The sequence below is a fragment of the Montipora capricornis genome, chromosome 8 (genome assembly GCF_036669925.1).
Source record: "Montipora capricornis isolate CH-2021 chromosome 8, ASM3666992v2, whole genome shotgun sequence".
Lineage (NCBI taxonomy): Eukaryota > Metazoa > Cnidaria > Anthozoa > Scleractinia > Acroporidae > Montipora > Montipora capricornis.
The window spans coordinates 29,564,665-29,587,164 of NC_090890.1; the positions used below are offsets into that span (position 1 = coordinate 29,564,665).

The 22,500-nt window shown below is 40.0% G+C and overlaps 1 protein-coding gene across 1 annotated transcript in view; it reads left to right on the plus strand.

The window, feature by feature from the left end:
• The first annotated feature begins 2,829 nt into the window (after positions 1-2,829).
• LOC138013438 (TNF receptor-associated factor 6-like) overlaps positions 2,830-22,500 on the plus strand; it is a 26,047-nt gene continuing 6,376 nt past the window's right edge. Inside the window, exons 1-3 of the mRNA XM_068860521.1 lie at positions 2,830-2,985; positions 6,742-6,816; positions 7,277-7,360. Of these exons, the coding sequence (XP_068716622.1) occupies positions 2,830-2,985; positions 6,742-6,816; positions 7,277-7,360 (315 nt within the window). The remainder of the gene's footprint in view (positions 2,986-6,741; positions 6,817-7,276; positions 7,361-22,500) is intronic.

Consider the following 22,500-nt stretch of genomic DNA (forward strand, 5'->3'; position numbering starts at 1 on the left):
TGTACTACACTTGATGTTTCATTGGGTTGAGTCAATGACGTTTTCAGTCCCCTCATTTGCAAACTTTACACGTGTTTCAAACTTAAATATCTCCGGAGCCGATGCAGATATTTGCAAACTGTAGACAGCGTTAATAATCTTTCTTGGTATTCTATGTGATAAACCTAAAAAATCAAGGGATAAAAATTTGATCATAGTAGCACTAAAAACTAAAAGACGTCAAAATGGGACAGGATATAACAAAATAATTAAAGGTGTGAACGTGTGAGCCAAAGGGCCTCTGCTGGCGCGACATGTGGGTGACCCTCAAATGGTCTTAATGACCCCCCACTTAGAAAAAAGTAACTGAAACCCTGCGGTTAAATTGTGTAACACGTACCACAGGTAACCCAGTGTACGCTTTTATGGAGCGTCTTGTTAATGTAAGAAAGCATGCACGTTATTCACTGAGCTCTAATTCTAGCACTAATCTATTACATCCAGCTGGGAAAATGAAAAAAAACCTTTGGTTACAGATCTTTTAGTGTAGCTGCGCCTACACTTTGGAACGCCCTCCCTACAAGCCTGCGCAATATTGATTCTATTTTAACTTTTAAATCTTGTCTTAAAAACATATCTTTTAAGTTAGCTTTTAGCCTTTAGCGCTTAATGACTTTATTATTGTTTAATTTAGTTTATGTACATTTTTAGTATATTTTAATATTGTAATGCGCTTTTGATCATTGTATTTTAAAAAGCGCAATATAAATTATTATTATTATTTGTATTTTTATCTTGTTATTACGAATCGCTGGAATAGTTGAACTTGAGCTGCTTACTTCCCTGAAAACAATATTGTTTCAGCTAACAGAAATCGAATGGTGTTTTGAAATGTTTTACTTTTTTTCTTTTAGAAGTTAACTTTGTAAATAGGATTTTGATATTTAGCACCGTTGTCTGTATATAGGCTTTTTATGAGTATTAAAATGTTTATTCATTATCACTACTATTATTATTATTATTATTATTATTATTATTATTATTATTATTATTATTATTATTATTATTATTATTATTCTAACCCAAAATCATTCAGATATTCAAAACGACCTATGCACGATCCATTTCGTTCGCTTTTGTGTTTGTCAGCATTATGATTTGCAATACTTCAGGTTTACGTGCTCACAAGTTCGTTTTTGTATCTCGTTGATGTTTAGATTTCCAATTACAAACTCCGTTTTGATTGGCCTCTCTATAACTCACTGTGTAAATAGTTCACCCTGTGAATTTAAAATAATACGTTTCCTTTCAGAGAAAACGAAACAACAGCATTCTTTTATAAATCGTACCTGGTTTTCCTGATTTCTGTACTAAATTTAACTTTCATTTTGCATTTAGCTGTTCATCTACGCTTTTGGAAAAGTGTTACATACAACGTACTTAGTTTAAACGCATACCCGAGGTAACTCCTATACTTGTGTTTACTAGCAAGTGATCCCCTAGTAATACGATGAAATGTGGATGACCTTGGTACATTGTTAACCAAATATGTCCCAGCAAGTTTCCTCCTTTTTCTGCTTTTATAAAATAGACATCTCAGCCTTTTCTCTGTAATTCTGTGCGGTTCTCGGTCACGTCTATGTCGATGCACACGCAAATCACAATTAAAGTAAACACACTTATGCATATCGTGACCTGTATTTCTCCTTTGGAATCAAGTCGTTATTATCATTGAGAATCAAATAACTGTACAGCCTTTCAAACTATATCACAATTATTTCTTAAGAGCTGATCACAGTCTCCACTGATGATATCAAATCTTGTAAAACTAGAACAGAACTATATACACAAGATGACAATGAACACGATCTACGATCGCTAAAATGGCTTGTGGAACAAAAGGTATAAGCCAATTACAAGGAAGAAAACTGTTTAACAATAAAAACAAAAAAACGCAATAGACAAAAAAACTTGTCTTCGTAGTCAATGGCACACTGACCGGGAGGCTATTTGTTCGCGGTGAAAATGGTACAAGCTTGAGGCCATTTGTTCGCTGTGCCAATGTTTTTATTTTGCCTCCAGAAGATTCCGATATGGCGTCTAAGTTGTTTGTCGAGTTATTTTCTTTGTCGCCGTCATCTTCCGAGTAGTTCTCAATAAAGTACACGCTGCTTCCTAAAGAATTAGTATTTTTAGTTGTGTCCATTTCAGTTACATTTGAGTACATTACAGTTTCAATGTTCAGTTCGCGGAACGACCCGTTTCAAAGCTGACGTTCTACATCTTTTAGTGAGGGTCTACTGCGAAAAGCGTGTACCTTTCTTTGTATGTGTTTTGAGCGCCCCAAAAAGAAATCGATTAAGCCTACGCAACGTCGATTTTCAGTAATCCAAACAAAGCATCACAAGGTTCTTCATGATTTTGGACAACGTGGTTTGCTTTAACCAATGCAAACAGCGCCACGTGCCTTCTATTGTGCATTGCCCAATCAAACCACTGCCACGTGCTTTCTTTTGTGCATTTTGCTGCACAATAAAAAATAGACTGAAGTCTAACATGTTTTATAACTCGGTGCCCTAAGGGGCCCGAGTAATGAGGTAACATATCATCAAATCTGCTGCATTTTCCAACATGATATATGTTGGCAAATTAACTCAGTCTGATTTATGGCGAGCTGTAGATGCATGCTGAACTTTGGTAAACATCATGAATGCCAACACTTGATGACCATCCAGTGTGTGTCCAATTTTAGTGCATTTTGCGACATACACATTATCTGGCTGTAGTCAACATAATAAACAAATCGGAAAGGTTGGTTTTTGAGACACTTATCGTTCCTTTTAGGAGCACATGGAGGAGTGTGAATTTGTCGACATGGATTGTCCTAAAAAGTGTGGTAAGAAATTCAAAAAGAAAGATTTGAAAAAGCATTTGGAAGAGGAGTGTCCGAGCAGGACAATACCCTGCGACTACTGCACAGAAGAGGTCCTGTGGAATAGCATGGAGGTTTGTTGCAACACTGCCATTTATTGAAGAGCAAAGTTTTATGAACGTTCAAAGTAATTTTGCTTGAATGATACTCCTGGGGCTTCAAGATCTATACGACGGCGAGCTCGACGAAAACGTCACATCAAAATATCAGTAGTGTAGTTGCTCTCGTAACCTGGTACATTTATTGTTTGGTATTGTAATCAGCTTCTATTGTTTTTAGGTTTTAAGTCATTTTCTCAATATTGTTTAGTCTTTTGTTTTTGGCTAGGGTAGCGAGCCAATCACATTACACTTTACGAGAGCTGCTACATCACCCCAAAATGTAATTTAATTGTCAGAGTCGTCAGTTTTTCGGAATTAGTCCATCACGTTCGCGTCGTACAGTTTGGGTGAAGGATCTCAAAAATAAATTGGTACGAGCAGTTTCAGAGTAAAAATAGAAAATGAAAGATTCCCACTTGGTGATTTCACGTCGTTGTCCAGAGTACCGCAAAAAATATGTGCTAAAATGCGTGCTGCACGTGCAGCACGATCAATTTTATTTCCACACATATCCGGTTATTTTTTAAAAAACTTTTTCTTTGCGGATTCGTCTTTCGTCCACGCGTATCCAGCATGCGAATTCGCAACTTTTAAATTCCGCTCCCCAGAGTGGAAAGTTTTGAATCCGCAAACAATTTGGAATCGTGTGGACGGTCGAATTGAATCCAGATACTTTTAAATCCGATGACGATACAAACTCAGATTCAGTCTTTTCTCGCGTAAATATTTAACTTGGCCGCTGAACGAAATACTATCGCTTCTCTTGTAGCCAACTCGCACGCCTGACGCGCATATTCTGTTGACAATAGTAACAGATGATTCTTGGATACTAGCTACGACTTTTTGCGGTACACTCTCCATGAGCTTGCAACGAAATCAGATTTACGTCATTCCTATAATCAAGATTGCTAAGATGTAACCCTAAACAATTCTCGCGCACTGTATATTCCTAACATCCTCTCCCCATTTGTCTCGAAGAGAGCAAATGTACGTTCCGGAAATGGCGTAATATCTTACACCATTACAAACAAACAAACAAACAAACACGTGATGCTTAATTGTTGCAAAAGATACTATGCACGAATAATATTAATCTTCAACTGCCATAAAGGCAAGTTCTCAGTTTGAAAAATAAGTGTTAAGTCATGTTCATCAGCAGCAATAGCTGCAAGACGGCCTCTAGCATCTGTCGCAGCACGGCGAGGCTACCGTTGTGGAGTGAATTCCGTGGCACCAGGATTCATTTCGTTTCCAGGTCTCCCTGTCTTCCGATCACAAGTCAACTCGAGGGTGTACAGATGTTGAATTGCTCGTTCGAGATTTGACTTTCCAGCTCGCAGATTAATAGCTCTCACCACTCCATCGCGTCCAGTGATGAGTTCGCCAACGATCCCCATTTTCCTCAGTTTCTCTCTTCTTCTTTGATCAGCACTACATCACCAATCGCTATGGTAGGAGACTTTCCTGAGTGTTTGAGACAATGTTGTCGCGCAGTGACTTCAAGTGTTCATCCGTTCATCGCTTCTACAGCACATCCGTGGAAATTTCCTGGCTCATTGGCGTTCATTGCTTAGCACACAGATTAGAACTTTCAGCTTTAGATGCACTTAAAAATGAACAACAAGTAGCAAATGTACAAGAAATGCTTCAAGACTTGTACAAGCACTATCATTACTCCCTTTAGGCATCAGTATACCCCAGAATTGTTAATTTTGCCAAGTTTTAGTTTTTGATATTTCCGGGTACATCTCATTGAGTTCTTTTAGTTGCAAAAAGTTCCGCGAAAAACTGAAAGGTTCCTTGTAGACGAAGTAATAAAGGAAAACGATTCTATGAATAAACTATTTCTATGTTAGAAGAGCCCTCACTTCATCGATCAACAGGTAATTACTTTTCACACGTTTTGAGATCTAATCTCTCCACACTGGAAAAGCGCCCTAAAGTGTATTTTGCTTTATTTCTCAAAATTAAAATTTCACCGGATGAGGCGCACGTTTCCAGTTCGTTTACAGCGAGTTTTTATCGTTTTTCGCTGAAATTTGGCAAGAATGTTGCCCGATGATGTGGAAAAAACCGTGTCGGAGAATTTTTATTTTTTGCCTCCTTCGAAAGTAATGAGTATCTAATGCGTGTTTTATAAAAACTTAAAGTTTAACAGCGTATAAAAAACAAACCGGACAATTAATTTTTAGATCAAGGTGTGAAAAAAACGTAGCGATGTCGCTCACTTTCTCCGGTCAAATTCTGATCGGAAACGAACTCAATTTGTGAAACTAAATACTTTTGGAAAATAATCGCTATTTTAGGAAAGGTTTTTATTTCTTCCCTTAAATCAATTATTAATCGGAATCTACAGTTCCTAAGCTTTCAGAAAATATATACTTTATTGGGGTTTTTATGAAACATGTGACCGTGAGGCAGTGACAGCGCGAGGTTGAACTTAAGGAACTTGTACAAGTACTTGATGAGAAAATCAACAAACCTGTCAACCTTAGGGGTACACGGTGGCTATCACACAGTGACACGGCCCTTACTGTCATGATGAAGGGTTTCAGTGTCATCCACGCTTACTTAGGAAACACGATCTCAACGCACACAAGTAGGGTAGAAATGAGGGGTAGAGCAAGAAAGACACACAATGTCTTAAGCAGTTTCAGAGATCTCCTGTTCATGTACTTAATGCTTGATGTTCTTAAGGCTCTAAGCTTACTCTTCCAGAAGGACACCATTGTTATATCTGCTGCAAAGGATGGTCTGTACTCTAGTGAACTGCAACTTAGAGCAATGATAACAAGACCTGGGTAGAACTTGCAAGAATTTCTTGATGCAGTGGGAATGACGAACAGAGCGGGGTGGTAAACACAACCATTCAGTTCTTGCATCCCAGATTTGAAAGCCTGGACTCAGACCCAGTTCTTGCTTCTGGAAAGACTTTTGATCCAAGAGTTTGGCCAGTTGCTGTTGAAGATCTAGCAACTTATGGGGAGGCATAAGTGGAACGATTGGTTCAACACTTCAGAACAGCTTTGGAAAGAAATGACTTTGACTTTACTGCTGTGGCTGCAGAGTGGAGTGATCTAAGGGCTTGTGTCACTTGGATCCACTCGCTCTCTGGCAGAGAATGTTTGCGAACTTTGAAGAGCAATTTCGCAACATTTTAATGCTTGTAGAAATAGAACTTATTCTACCACTTGCAACAGCGACTGTGGAGCGAGAATTCTCAGCAATGGGAATGACTGGAGATCATGTGTTGAGACAGACATTCTCAACAATTTCTAAGGATAACCATCAATGGTTGTTCCCTTGACACATTCGATCCTCAAAGAGCTGTCCAGCATTGGTGGACGTCAGGAGAAAGGTCACGTAGACCAGACGTTCAAAATTTAAGGAGGAACTAACCGCATTGAATCAAGTCAAAACTTTATCTAGAGAATGAGATTGACATTTGCTTTTTTTTGAAATTGAAATTCTTATAGTTCATCTTTGTTGACTTTCCGTTAAAGAGAGGCTAATAAAATAAGGTTATTTTGTGTTAATATTTAAAAAACCATATACACTGATTCCTGCTTTGCTGTTTATGCGTGTTCTGTCAAGTGACCTTTCAAAGCCCATGAAAAAGTAAACAGTTATAATGACATGGCCAAAACACAAACGTATTGAAAGGGCAATGCAAATGAGCGTTAAATCATCGATGCTTTATTTAATTTACAGCTTGTCTTGTAATTGCAGAGTCATATCCAAAAGTTTCATGACTACCGGCAGAAGTGCGTGTACTGTGGAAAAGAAAACATCGCCAGTAGCCAAGTAAGCTGACTTTTGCATTAAATAAGAAATTCTCTTGATAGCATTGTAAAATGTTGCTGAGGGAATGCTCATATGCATCTTATTATCCAGAGTCCGGTTTTTCGAAAGCCTTTTAACTTCATCCAGGTTTAGGTTAAACTTTTGTTTCATGTTTTCAACTTTTTGTTTAAAGTTTCTTCTGCTTATTTTTGTTTTGAAGATTGACTTCTTCTAATTTTGTAGTGTTGCTGAAAATCAGTGTTGAACAACATTTTGGAGTAGAGAAATAAAATCCTTGGTTAGTTTTTAATCTGGGATAAGCGTTAATCGGCTTTTGAACAACCCGGGCCCAGGGCTAAATGAAATAAGTTACTCATTGTAGCGCTCAGCTCTAACTTCCAGTTCTGCCATTTACTCCTTACGCTGCTGCTGCTTAATTTACTGACCCTCGTACCTCTACTTGATGATTTTCATTCTCCAGATGGAACAACATATCAACGAAGATTGTAGAGGAACAGAACTAGGATTTCCTTTGAGCACTGGGCTCGAGAGTTCTTCGTTGGAGGTACAGAGCAATGCTTAAAGTCGTTCTATTCTTTGAATTTCAAAACTATGGTAACTAAACAGTAAGTGACCCAAGCTTTAAGCCTTAATTTCAAAAAGACATTTGTTTATTTTAACTGGAATTTTCCTGTTTAATGGTCCGCTATTACTAACTTTAAAGGAATATTACGGTCTAGAAAAAGCTTCTCTAAATCACTAAAGCTTTTCCCCAGGAATTCGAGAATAATTGCCGTTTTGTCCAGTTCCCTGTTAAAATGTGACAAGAGCATTTTGAAGTTGCCTCTTTCGTGACTAGGAGAGCGCCAACTTGGATATGACGTATTATAACGTTGCAATAGTCAACTAACGAACTTACCCAGTTCTTCTTTCCCCGATCGCTTTCCCAATGTTGTGTGACCTTTCTGCTCCTAGAAATTCAAATGTAAGATGAACTATGGTAAACGGTCGTGGGTTCAATAGGTAGTAGGCCAAGTAGGCCATAAGTGCGGCAGAAACTCAAGCCACCGTAACTCAAGCCACCTAACAATCAACAAGGCGGCCTGTCACGGCCTCTATGGTTGGACACTGATTGTCTCTTGGTGTCTCTTAGTCAAACGTTCGTCTGAAAACAAGCTTGTAATTGAAATCGAGAACAATGACGGAACTGGCAGAAGCAAGAATTTATTGCATATTGTGAGTTGCTCAGCAAATTTATCAACGCTTGTTCCTTGTCGGTCTCGCAAGCACCGAGGACCACACTACCTACACTCTACACTATCCTGTACCGTAAAGAGCTGTATGCAGTACTTTTCAGGTCAGTCGTCTACCACTTTGTAGTGATGTGGCTACTAACCTAGGGCCTCCAAAAACTATTTTTGGCAAATTTCCTTCCAAAGACCGTGCGAAGAAATCAGGACGCAATCTTGTGTAACGAATGCAGGTGTTGGTTTCACGCAAAATGTTTGCATAGGTCTATCAAAGGCTCATATCGGTTATGTTAGCAATCCTGGGTTGAATTGGGTCTTTGGATTGTGTTCACTACCGCAGATAACAGCCGAGTGCTATCAACAGAGTTCTTACGTGGATTTGGACTCCTCGAGCTCCGATAATCAGGATGACATGTACATATGGCGTGAATATGACGCAGCGGTACGAAAACATCGCACCAATGTCAAAATTGGTCATTAATGTCAACCATATTGCTGGCTTCAAGTTTCATGAGATCAAACGTTGGCCCCTGGATGGTCGATTTGACATTTTGGTCATATCTGAAACCAAGATTGACTTAACTTTCCCTGACTCTCAGTTTAATATCTCAGGGTTCAGAATGTGTCGTACAGATAGGTATAAATACGGAGGTGGGCTCATGGTCTATGTCCGTAGCGACATTTGCTTTTTTTAAAAAGTTGTAGAAGACCTCCCAAATTTACCACTTGACAAACGGGCTGTATTTAAGACCGAATCTATTATTCTAAAGGTTAAGATTGGCAACTGAAGTCATGGGAGACTCTTGTGGTTATTTATCGTCCACCAACTTCCGCTTAAGTACCTAAATCAACGTGGACACTCGAGCTTGAATCTATACTGGAGGCCATCACCGCGCTACCTGGTAATTGCCTTCTGGTGGTGGGTGATTTCAATTCGGACCTGCACGAACCTGATAAGGCCCCACAAGACGGTCGAACACTATTGGATCTGTTGGATGTTGACGACTTACATAATCTGATTGATTTTCCTTTAAGAATAACAAAAACATCTACCCTTTACTCGATCTTTTTGCAATAAATAATAAGAGCAAAATTATGGAGTCTGGGGTTGTACACGTTCAAATAAGTGATCACTCATTGGTGTATGTGATATTGAGAAAGACTATTCGAAAAATGAAATCGAGAAATTTATTTTCGCAGTCTTAGACATTTTGATCGTGACATGTTTTAAGCTGATTCGCATACTGTTCCTTTTGGTGTCATGGATACTTTTGACGACGTAGATAGCAAGACAGCGATATATCGTGTCAGTTTTTATCACACAAGTAAGACGAAAGTAGAACATTTGTTGTCAAATATTGACGTACGAAAAGCTTGTGTTCATGACATGCAACCGCCGCGCTTAATAAAAAAAATTTTCAGACGCCATACTGGGGCCATTTACAAGAATCCTCAACATTGCAATCGTACAAGGGCGTTATCCGTCAAGGTGGAAGATGGGTCAAGTTACCCCTGTATTCAAAAAGGACGATGATACAGATAAACGTAACTCAGTACAGGCCTGTAACCGTTCTGCCCTGTTTGAATAATATCTGTGAAAGGCTGCTCTTCATCCAGTTGCAAGAATCCTATCAGGGGTTGTTATCGGACTATATCTCAGCATATAAACGACACCACAGTTGTGAACATCATTGCTGCGGCTGATTGAAGATTGGAAAGCTAGCTGAGATAGGAAGGAACTGGTGGCTGTGGTGTCAATGGATCTGGCAAAAGCTTTTGACACCATACCGCATGCGCTGTTGCTTGCCAAACTATCATCCTATGGTTTGAAAGGAAGCGCTTGCGCGCTACTTGAGGATTTCTTGAGCGGCAGGATACAGAGGGTGAAAGTTGGCGATGCGTACTCTAGCCTGCAATCTGTAAGAAGAGGTGTACCACAAGGAAGTGTACTTGGACCGATATTTAATCAATATCTTCTTAAATGACCTTTTCTACGTCATCAAAGAAGTGAAGCTTCATGCATATGCAGAAGACGAGTAATTATATGACTCGGATTCTGATCCTATCGGCCTTGACCAGCGTATGCAGCGCGAAGTGCGGAAGGCAAATACCTGGTATACAGAAAACGGAATTATTGTCAACCCTAGCAAGCACCATGCCATGGTTCAGGGATTTACTGATCACCAGTTCTCTTTTACCACTAAGGACTCGTTTGATCTCCTGGGAATGACTATCGATCGTCAATTGAATTTCGATAAACAAGTCTCGCCTATTTGCAAAAAAGTAAAATTGTTTAAGACTTTCGTTCTGCCACATTTTCAGTATTGTTCTGTAGTATGGCACTTCTGTAGCTCTAGGAATAGCGAAAAACTTGAGTCATTGAATAAGCGTGCACTGCGTGTGGTTTTTAATGACAGGGAATCAACATACAGTCAGCTGTTAGATAGAGCAGTAGTTACATCACTTTACAATCTGAAAGTACAAAATATGTTAATCACGATTCATAAATGCATCCATGTCAATTTTTACCCTGCGTATCTTAAGGACTTGTTAATGTTGCGCTCAACGGTATACTCTCTTAGAGGAACTGATATATTGTCGTTGTGTAGACCTGCTTCCACTTCTTATTGTCTTCACGCTTTTAGTTATTTTGCCAGTAAAACTTGGAACTCTCTACCTGATAACATTAGAATGGAGTCCACTCTGGCTGGTTTTAAACGTTTAATACGAACCATCTCCTTTCATAGCACTTAGCATTAATAGATATATAACTAGTACGTAGTAATGTTATTTTATTACGTGTAAATCTTTCTTTCTTTTTCTTTTCTCGAAGATATTAGCTTTTTAGCTGCTCTGTATATTCGAGATAAAATAAAGTCACGTATGTAGATCCTGTAGTCAATCAAACAAGCTGGTAAAAATTAGCCAGAGTAAAGTTAAACAAGACAGAAACCTTTAACATGCGACATAGAAATATTCTACTAGCGTACCTTCTTTTCTTTTTCACTTTCTTACTTCTGCGAAAGCCGTCTTTGATGCTTCAGCAGACGTATTTGTTCGCTTTCACACGGGCCGGGGAAGCGTTTAGAACTAGTAATAGCTATCGCTAAGTGCCAACGAAATAGTCAATATAATACATAATTTGCAGATTTGTATCAGAGTTCCAAAACGCCCAACAGTAGTTGTAATTTTTTTATTTGAAAGTACTGCAACTCATCTTATCATTGCCCTCGTCTGGATAACCTTTCTTAGTATGTACTAAAACAGTGGATAGCGTTGAACTCGCGCGCTGATTGGCTCGTCAAACTCCGGATGTCCTGTGCCGGCCTCGAGCAACTCAGGAAAAAATGGCGTCCCGATTTGCATCCGTGACAAGTGAAGAAAACATCCAAATTAATTTTTTGTGGTGTATATTATCTCACTGTTTTAGTATATACTAAAACAACTATTCACCTCAGTGTCGGTGGCTAGCGTTGGATATTTACCTCGCCGCTTCGCGGCTTTCCACCGCTAGCCACCTCCACTTCGGTGAATAGTTGTTAAATATACAAAATGTGTTTCTCGCAAGTATTACAACGGTATCCACCGGCAAAGTAATTAGAGTAAACTTTAGTGCTCTTGTTGGCCTTGAGTTTGTTCTTTGAAGCTGTTTCTCCCAAGCTGCCATTTCTTTGTTGTTTCGATAAGAGTAAAACTTCAAAACAGTACAAGTTTGATCTGTCGCTCTGAATATCGACGGTCATTGTCGCATCCATATACTCACTGCACGGTGATCGCCACCACCCTTGACCACTTCTTAAACTCGAACGATTTATATTTTTTGAAATCCTACAAATACCTCTTATTGAACGTTTCTAATCTCCCAATTTTAATTCGAGCTTAAAACTACAAATGCTTCTTATTGAATGTTTCTAATCGCGTATTTTATCTCGCGCAGCGCAATCGACTGGTTTGTTTGCCCCCTGGCGATCCCAGAGGTCTTTGCAAATATAGGGAAAAAACGAAGGGGCCTGGGGACCGGCAACTCATTTATTATGACAACCTCGTTCCCAGGGCCTCTTTGTAAATTGAGACCCTGGGAACGAGGATGCAATTACGACTGATCAACAATCATTGTCGATTAGGCTTTCAGTCCTTTCATTGTATGTAAATCATGATATTGATTCCATTGACTTACCAAACACAGTTCTTTAGCTTCTTCAGGCTTCTCTCTTTCTTTTTCACTTTGCACATGAACTTGTTTTTCTTTCTGAAATTCTCCCCGTCTTTACCCTCTTCATGAAAAAAGGCGACACAGTCCACAATTGCTTCTTGTCTTTCTTCCGTTGAAGACACGTTGGCAGCCATATTTCGCAACCTGACCTTTATCGACAAGCAAGGTCAAAGTCCCAGATCAAAGGCACACGACCACCTACGCAGAGGGTGAGGTTTGTCACGCATTCCTCTCAATATTCACCTCTGCATTTGGCTCCCGCGGCACGCGTTGGCGGTTGGGGAAACCACAAATCAAACAGGCGCAACCGAAAACCGCGTTGACTAGATACCCAAAATAATGCATGTATGTGGAGGTGCTCCCCTTTCCTGGAATGCAATCCTGTAAAATAAGTCAGTACTATTTCTCCAGCAGGCATAAGATTACTCTTTACCACATCCCTTCATAAAGAGCTGTACCATGTGTTCAAAGTTCCTAGCACAGGTGACAAGGTCTTTTTGAATGAAGTCTGATATTTGTTGCCAGGTCATATTGTTAATCACATCATCAGTTGGCCTTTTTTCTCTACAAGTCTACCAAGGATTTTCCAAAGATGTGACCACCTTGTTTCTGCTGCAGAAGATGAACAGAACCATGTGGTATTATCTAATTGCCTAATGATAGCAAATAAGTCCGTTTTGCATTTTTCAAAATATGGCGGTGATCTTCTCAAGTTTCTCAATACCGTGACTCTAAAGCCTTCTTTATCGAGATGTATTAATTAATCAATTTACAAAATCATCTGCTTTTAGGTCTCATTTTGTTGATTCAATTCAGTCTTTTCTCTGTTTAGCAGTTCTTTGGGTAATAAGATAAAAACGACAATTAGAAAAGAGTCCAGGTCTAGACAGTTTTACTTTACATGTGCCGAATCTAATGCAAATGAGCGAAAACAATAGATTTTTCTCATTTGCATTAGATTCGATACATGTTAAGTTCGACGTTTGAAACGGGCTTGAAAGGCGGTGCACATTTAGTTGCACCAATGTGTTCTTCTGCAGAATATTTTGCTTCACCATCGAAGAACGCCATTTCCTTACTTCTTTAGTCTTTTGCCTCTAAATACAGCGGAAGGTGCTCAAACACCTCCCGAGCACATAAGCCTCGTAGAGAGGGCGTGCTGGCATAGTGGTAAATGTAAATGTAAACACTGAAGTGTAAAAGCCACAAACGGCAATGGCGGTGCACAACCAAGCGAACAGGAAATCAAGCCATGTGTGTCACAGCTTTCTAAGCTGTGTTATGATTCGCTTGAAATAAAATCCATCGTGATTGGCTAATCAGATCGAACTTCCGGTTACGAGTAATACACATTCCCACCAAAACTCGTGGATACCCACGAGTTAAAAACCTCTTGTATTTTGGCCGAAAACCGAAAGCCAAGTGCTAAAATAAGGAAAACCCGAGACCGTAATAGACACAAAAACTGAATAACGGAAGTTTTTCGGTGTAACACCGAAAAACCGGCCTAAAAAATGGCCAAAACCGAAAACCTAACACTCCCCTCTGTATTATATTGACTGTCCCGTTGGCACTTCGCGATAGCTATTATTAGTATATACTAAAACATTGGATGGCGTTGAACTCGGTCTTGAGTGCATTGAATCAACTAGTTATAGAAGGTAGCGTTTTTCCAAACAAGAGGGCACACAAAAGCTGCGTGGGTATCACCAGACCATACTACGGAAAACCAGATGGACCACCTTTGTATCAGTAAGAAATTCAGGAGAACTCTTCAAGACTTCCGAGTCAAGAGGGGAACAGACGTGGCATCTGACCATCACCTTGTTGTAGCCACCTTGAATAATAATAATAATAATAATTTGATAATAAAAATTAACGGTAAAACTACGACGTTTCGAAGTCTCCATGACCTCATTATCAAGTAAAATGTAAAATGTTAAAACTGATGTAAAATTGTAGCTCAGAGATTATATACAAATAAAATGTGATAAACTTCATTAGAATAATGAGCGTTCATTGTTATTGGTGTTTAACGTGTCAGTTCGTGCAGTATATGTTTAAATAAATACTTTTGCACGTATTGAGTCAGACTGCGTGTTTAGCTTTGGTTTTCGTTCGCGAATGAATAACATTTCGTGAATTAGGCAGTCCATTTTCCCGCGGCATTTCTTGAGAACAGAAAACATTTCCGCTAGGTTAGTGAACGCTACGCCGTGGGCTTCTTTCAGATGCTTGCCAATGACAGAGGCTTTATGTTCTTCTATGCGTTGATGAAGATGGCGTGTGGTATAACCGATATAATCCGCATCGCACGAATCACCTTTGAAAATGTAAACAACGCATTGGTGGTTAATTAAAGCGGGCTTCTCTTCTTGTATCTTGAGCTTTTCCTCGATCTTACGACTCGTGAAAACTGGTTGTAGGTCAGTTCCGATTTTCCGGCCAAGATCTTTCAGCTGATGTCTTACTGTGTCGGCCGAATTTTTGTCTTAAAATGGAACAGTTAATCTGACAGGTTTTGGTGTAGCCGCGTCAGCTTCAGTTGGGATTTCATGATACAGGACTGCTCTTACATTACCAGAGCCATGTCGCTCAGCGTTACAAAAGATCTCTGAGCAGCTGAATACAATGCTGAACCGAGCTTACCGCCTGTCATCAACGAAAGAATCTTTTACGAAGGAATGCCAACATCTCAAGCGGATGTTTACCAAGCTTAAGTACCCAGTGAAACTCATCAACTCAGCTATCGCCGGGTACACGAGGTTTACGATCCAAAGCCGTCATGAAATCCCAACTGAAGCTGACGCGGCTACACCAAAACCTGTCAGAATAACTTTGCCATTTAAAGACCAAAAATCGGCCGACACAGTAAGACATCAGCTGAAAGATCTTGGCCGGAAAATCGGAACTGACCTACAACCAGTTTTCACGAGTCGTAAGATCGAGGAAAAGCTCAAGATACAAGAAGAGAAGCCCGCTTTAATTAACCACCAATGCGTTGTTTACATTTTCAAATGTGATTCGTGCGATGCGGATTATATCGGTTATACCACACGCCATCTTCATCAACGCATAGAAGAACATAAAGCCTCTGTCATTGGCAAGCATCTGAAAGAAGCCCACGGCGTAGCGTTCACTAACCTAGCGGAAATGTTTTCTGTTCTCAAGAAATGCCGCGGGAAAATGGACTGCCTAATTCACGAAATGTTATTCATTCGCGAACGAAACCAAAGCTAAACACGCAGTCTGACTCAATACGTGCAAAAGTATTTATTTAAACATATACTGCACGAACTGACACGTTAAACACCAATAACAATGAACGCTCATTATTCCAATGAAGTTTATCACATTTTATTTGTATATAATCTCTGAGCTACAATTTTACATCAGTTTTAACATTTTACATTTTACTTGATAATGAGGTCATGGAGACTTCGAAACGTCGTAGTTTTACCGTTAATTTTTATCATCAAATGTATTTCTAAACGTTCTCTGAATAATAATAATAATAATAATAATAATAATAATAATAATAATATTATAATACTTTATTTCTTAAAAACGCATGTCACACAAGTCTCGATGCTTTTTACAAATACAGGTTAAAACATAAAGATAAAAATTAAAAATATTTATAAAATCTAAAAATTTGCGAATATGGAAATCAAAAAGCTAATTTAAAAAGATAAGTTTTAAACTTCTTTTAAAAGTCATCAATGGAACTGTTGTTAAGTCTTATATTGTCGGGGAGACTGTTCCATGATCTTGGGGCTGCAACACTGAACATTCGATCACTGACCAAAACTGGATTTTCTTGATTTTGGGATCTTAAGAAGGCCTTTATTGCATGATCTCAGTCTACGTGCAGGAGCATATGGGACAATAAGTTCTTTTATGTAGCTGGGAGACATGCCATTTAGTGCTTTGTAGACAAGGAGAGCGGTTTTAAACTTTATTCTTTGTTCAACGGTTAACCAGTGGAGATTTCGTAGTGTGGGCATAATATGTTCTGTTCGCTTTGATCCAGTCACCAGCCTTGCGGCCGCATTCTGTACACGTTGTAGGTCGATTTCGGCAACAGGCAAGCCGAAAAACAGACTGTTACAATTATCAGTACGTGAAGATGTGAAGGCGTGGATAAATCGTTCAGTGGAGTGACTGTCAAGATACTTGCGGATCTTGCGTATGTTATTGCGTTCGAGGTACGAGAACGTACTCTATTTCAGTCGTGTTTCGCGTCACTTCCGGCTGGATACTGGGTCATACGTACGACCAATATCGCCTCGATTTCGTGAGGTTGCCGCAGTGATAAGACTTTCAGGCTCATAGCTACAAAGCCGCCATATTGGAAGACGTGAATGACCTGGGCACGAGCTTTCGTTCTACGTTGGTACTACGTTGTGCTTCGGTCTTCATGCGTCGCGTGGTGGCCTTCTGGCCCCAGTTGTTCAAACGATGGATAGCGCTACCCAACGGATAAATCACTATCCATTGAATAAACACTAGCAAAACCAATTGCGCTATCCAATGGATAGTGATTTATCCGGTCGATAGCGTTATTCACCTTTTGAACTACTGGGGCCTGGTGTTTAACTCATTTCGGAAGAATGATTGTAAACTTTGTCCTATTCATTATTATAAGTAGAAGGGTCCAAATCAGGTGATGGTAATTGATCTGACACAACGTCATCATCAGATTCAACAGTCATCATATTCGATGGAACACCGTTGGCAGGCAAGCAATCCAATTCATATTGATTAATAGTCACATCTTTATAATAAGGATTGGATCTTAACATTAGAACACACAGGAACATCCCCGTAGCCATCATTATTAGCAAACAAATATATATATATTGCAGTTGACATTATGACATACATATGTCGTGTCTTACCAAATGCTGATCTGCTGAGAATCATGAAAGAACAATAACAGTTAAAATGATTCAAGACTTTCAAATCAGTATTCGTTATGGTTTCAGTTAAATAAATCAAGTCTCTCAAATATGTATTCAGTTAAAATGATTCAAAACTTTCAAATCAGTATTCGTTTTGGTTTCACTGAGTTAGAATGATTCAAGACTTTCAATTATGTACTCCTTACCATTGTTCCAGTTACAGCCAACCAAATACTCTTTTGAAACGGCTAAAACAGCGATAGCTTGGCAACATTGTTATCAGAAGAAAATGTAATTGGAAAGTTAAACTGTACGTACAACAATTCAACACCTTCAAATTTCTACTTGTTGCCATTATTCCTATTCAAACAATTCAAGACTTTCAAATATGTACTCTTTACCAATGTTAAAAAAAATCAACTGTGGACTCGTTGTAGTTTAAAACAACATTTTGCTCATTCATATAATAATAAAACGTTGAGTTCTATACCATGCTATAATCTGACTTTAAATTTCAACTACATATATCCTGCGACTGTATTAAAAACCCAAGACTATCAACCCGTACAACATCTACTCCACAATTATCCCTCAATCCCAAATAGGGTCCGAGTCAATAGCCCATCTGGCCGAAGCACTGATGACCTATTAACTCAGAAGCCACGAGGGCGAGAGTAATAATTCTTGTTCGTAAATCCAAATAGTACATCAAATTTCCTAACCAAAAACAAGTTTTGCGAACAGTTTGCCTTTTTAAAACTTTAAACCCAACCCTTTTCAATACCCGCCCAACTATTCACAATGCAGCATTAATGATACACCACTCGCCGGATTTCACTAATAAATCCACACCCTGCCAGACACATTGATACAAAACAAGAAATTTACCCAAAAGAGATAAATAAGTCCCCTTACCTTGGCAATAGCCACCTTTTTACCCCACACAACTTTTAAAGTGAGTCGGGCCGGAGTAGACACCTATTTCTCACACTTTCTGAGTGCAAAATCAATAGTAACTAACATACAAGTAGTCTGTACCAACAAAAATTTAGAGTCAAATAAAATCCAATCGAAACAACAACATCTTTCGTGTAAAGGAACTTCTGAAGAAATAGGACCGCTACCATAACAGCAAGAATTGTTCTTTCGGGTGCTAATTACATTTCCTCCAACGTTTACTAAATATGCCACATCCTAAACACTGTTGAAAATTTCCCTTTAACTGGAGTCAACACGCAAACGTCAATTGTTCGCTACATTTTATCCTCTAACGATGCAAACTCTTAGTTCTTGAAAATGGCTTTCCATGTATCTAATAAGTGTCATTGCCATTGGTGGCCGAAAGGTATCATCGTTGACTAATGCGGTATTGAACGATCATAGCTAAAATTCCAATCGAACGCACTTACTGATCTTTGATTATTTTTAGTTTAGAGCATAAAACGCAGATTCACAGACATTGTTTATTTGGGACCTGAAGGACAGATCAGTCAATTATGACGCCCAGATCACGAACCTCAGTCTTGGGGGGTGATAGTAACATTCCCAATATCGATATCAGAGCAAGTAGGACAATTTTTAGTGAAGTTCGAGTAGATATGTATGATCTCTGTTTTGCCATTGTTGAGCACTAGTTTATCATGTTTTTAATAGTCCAAGCTTATCGATAGGAGAAGTGCGGTCATCTGGCTTTACCACGAGATATAACTGTGTATCATCAGCATAGACCATAACATTAATGTCATGTGCTTTGAAAATATCCTCCAATGGAGCAACATGTAAGGAGAATAGCAGGGGGCCCAAAACAGACCCTTGCGGAAAACCATATTTGACAGTATAGGTTGTAGAATTTAAGTTATTTACAGGGAGTCACTGATATTGAGAAGGAGTGGAAAAGAGCAAAGTAGGTCTGGACTGAGGCCAGTGAAGATGTGAAGGCGTGGATAAATCGTTCAGTGGAGTGACTGTCAAGATACTTGCGGATCTTGCGTATGTTATTGCGTTCGAGGAACGAGAGCGTACTCTATTTCAGTCGTGTTTCGCGTCACTTCCGGCTGGATACTGGGTCATTTTGAAAAAATTTGGGTCATACGTACGACCAATATCGCCTCGATTTCGTGAGGTTGCCGCAGTGATAAGACTTTCAGGCTCATAGCTACAAAGCCGCCATATTGGAAGACGTGAATGACCTGGGCACGAGCTTTCGTTCTACGTTGGTACTACGTTGTGCGTTACCATCGGTAAGAAGAAAGCCACCCACCAGAACTGGATGTCTCTGGATACTATAGAGAAGATTGAGGTTAGGAAAAAGGTCAAACCCTAATTGAACAACTTCCGAACGAGAGCTTCGAAAAGAAGGGTCCAGGAGCAATACAGCAATGCTCACAAGGAAGTGCGGAGAAGTGTTAGAAGGGACAAGAGGGTTTATATAGACAGTCTGGCTAAGGCAGCAGAGGAAGCAACTGCAAAGAGAAATATGAAAGATCTACATAGCTATACAAAAAGGCTGGCAGGAAAGCATCAGCGTGTACAGAATCCAGTGAAGGACAAATCAGGGAAGCCTTTGACTACAGCAGAAGAACAGCTTAAGCGGTGGGCGGAACACCTTAGAGAGTTACTAAATCGACCTTCCCCCGTAAGCACCGCAGATATTCCACCATCAGACACTACTCTTTCCTTGAATTGCGATAAACCAAGTAAGTCAGAGATTAGGACAGCCATTCAGGCACTGAACGACGGTAAAGCAGCAAGGCCCGATGGGGTTCCTGCCGAGCCCATGAAGGGAGGTCTATCAACATCAGTAGATGTCCTCCATAGGCTCTTTGCTAGGATTTGGGAAGAAGAGAGCATCCTTGAAGAGTGGAGGGTAGGTATTATTGTCAAAGTTCCTAAGAAAGGAGACCTTGGAGATTGCAGTAACCATAGGGGTATTATGCTACTATCTTCTCCGGGCAAGGTATTAATCAGAATACTTCTGGTTAGGATGAGGACAGCAGTGGACATCCCGCTTAGAGACCAGCAAGCGGGCTTTTGGAAAGACCGTTCATGCATAGACCAAATATGTACCCTACGTGTGATCATAGAGCAATCACTGGAATGGAATTCGTCCCTATAAATTATGTCAACTTTGTGGACTATGAGAAGGCGTTTGAGAGTGTAGATTGTGGGACTCTTTGGAAGGTCTTGCGCTTTTATGGCATCCCAGAGAAGCTTGTTACATTGATTAAGTCTAGCTATGAAGGTTTTACTTGTCGGGTAACCCATAAGGGTTAGCTTTCAGACTCGTTCGAAGTGAGGACAGGGGTGCGACAAGGTTGTCTGCTATCTCCCGTTCTATTTCTACTGGCCATTGATTGGATAATGACATTAGTAACCAAAGCAGGTAACAACGGAATACAGTGGTCCCCATGGGAGCAGCTGGACGATCTGGATTATGCGAATGACCTTGCCATGCTCTCTCACAGCCATCTACAAATGCGGGACAAAACTTCAAGGCTAAAAGAGGAATCGGCTAAACTGGGTCTGAGGATTAACAAGGTGAAGACTAAAGTATTAAGGATTAACACCACAAGTGAGGTACCAGTTGTGGTCGAGGGGTAGCCGTTGGAGAATGTCAAAGAGTTTTCATATCTCGGGAGCGTTGTAGACACTTGGAGGTGTGGACAAGGATGCAATTACAAGATTGGAAAGGCTAGAGCAGTGTTTATCATGTTGAAGAAGATATAGGGATCGAAAGAGCTATCTGTGAGAAGCAAACTTTGCATATTTAGATCAAATGTGAAGACTGTTCTGCTTTACGGGTCAGAAACCTGGAGAACAACGAAGAGGATACAAAGTAGAGTGCAGAGTTTTGTTAATAGCTGTCTCAGAAGAATTCTTGGCGTTTGCTGGAAGGATAAGGTAACCAACAAGCAGATGTGGGAACGGGCGGAAGAAGGGCTAATTGCGCTACAAGTAGGAAGGAGGAAGTGGAGCTGGATACGCCATACTCTACGGAAGCCAGCGAGTAACACCACGCGGCATGCTCTTTCGTGGAATCTCCAGGGGTAGATGAAACGAGGGCGCCCTAGAAATTAAACAGCTAGAGGAGAGATTTGGAGTGCGAGGTGAAGGGCATTGGGATGAGTTGGAAAGAACTTCTTGGTAGGACGGCCCAGAACCGGGTGCGGTGGAGGAAACTCCTCGATGGCCTATTCTCCGCAGGGGGCGAAGGGCGTTAGTTAGTTAGTTAGTTTAGTTAGTTAGTTAGTTAGTTAGTTAGTTAGTTAGTTAGTTAGCTAGTTAGTTAGTTAGTTAGGTAGTTAGTTAGTTAGTTAGGTGTTAGTTAGGTAGTTAGGTAGTTAGGTAGTTAGGTAAATATCTACTACTAGCCACCTCCACTTCGGTGAATAGTTGTTAACTAGTCAATAGTCGCGCGGGTCATGAAAGTTTGTCTAATGACATCACACACCAAAACACTCGCTTTTCAGTGGTCCCTACTAAAATCCTCAGGGAATCTACACCTTACATTACACTGACATTACACTAATAATGAGCCGACGAAACCTTCAGATGTTTCTCAAGTTAAATATACATAACAAGGCTTTTTCACAGAAAAAGTTACCCCTGTTGAATAGAAGTTTTGATCTGCTCAAGTACGCTTTCGAGGGGATTGAAACTAGACTTGAGAACACATGTAAAAACTAAAAAACTGAAGCTTCCTCACGATACCGGAAAATGAGAATTTAAAGAAAAGTTAGCTATCGAAAATAAAACGTGGATGGATTCCCGGAGCCTAAAAACTGCTGAGCCTGATCGGATCATTTATCAAGGAGGACTTCAAGCGGAATCTTCAGGTATATGAAAATTGGTCTTGTTGACATTCGCCTCATACTGAAACCTCAGTCAACCAATCCAAATGTCATTACATTGAAGAGAGAAAACTGAAGCAAGCAATATTTAGACCAATATTTTGACCACGCACTGGTGGCTCAGTTGGTTGAGAATCGGGCTATCACGCGGGAGGTTGCGGGTTCCAGCCCCGGCGAGATCAACACTCAGGATCTTAAAGTAACTGAGGAGAAAGGGCTGCCTTTGTAATTTCATCTGCAAATGGTTAGCCTTCAAGTCTTTTCGGATAAACCGTAGGCCCCGTTTCACATATGTCTTCTATGTATGGAGAGAATTCAAGTGAGGACAAGGCTACTGTGTGCGTGTGATGGATGAAACCAGGAGCTTCTTATGCAACACCCAAGGACCGAGAAAAATCTCTGAACCGGGTGGGAATCGAACCCACGACTCCGGATTAGATGACCGTTGTTATACCGAGTGAGCTACAAGGACAACGGGAGCAGGCTGT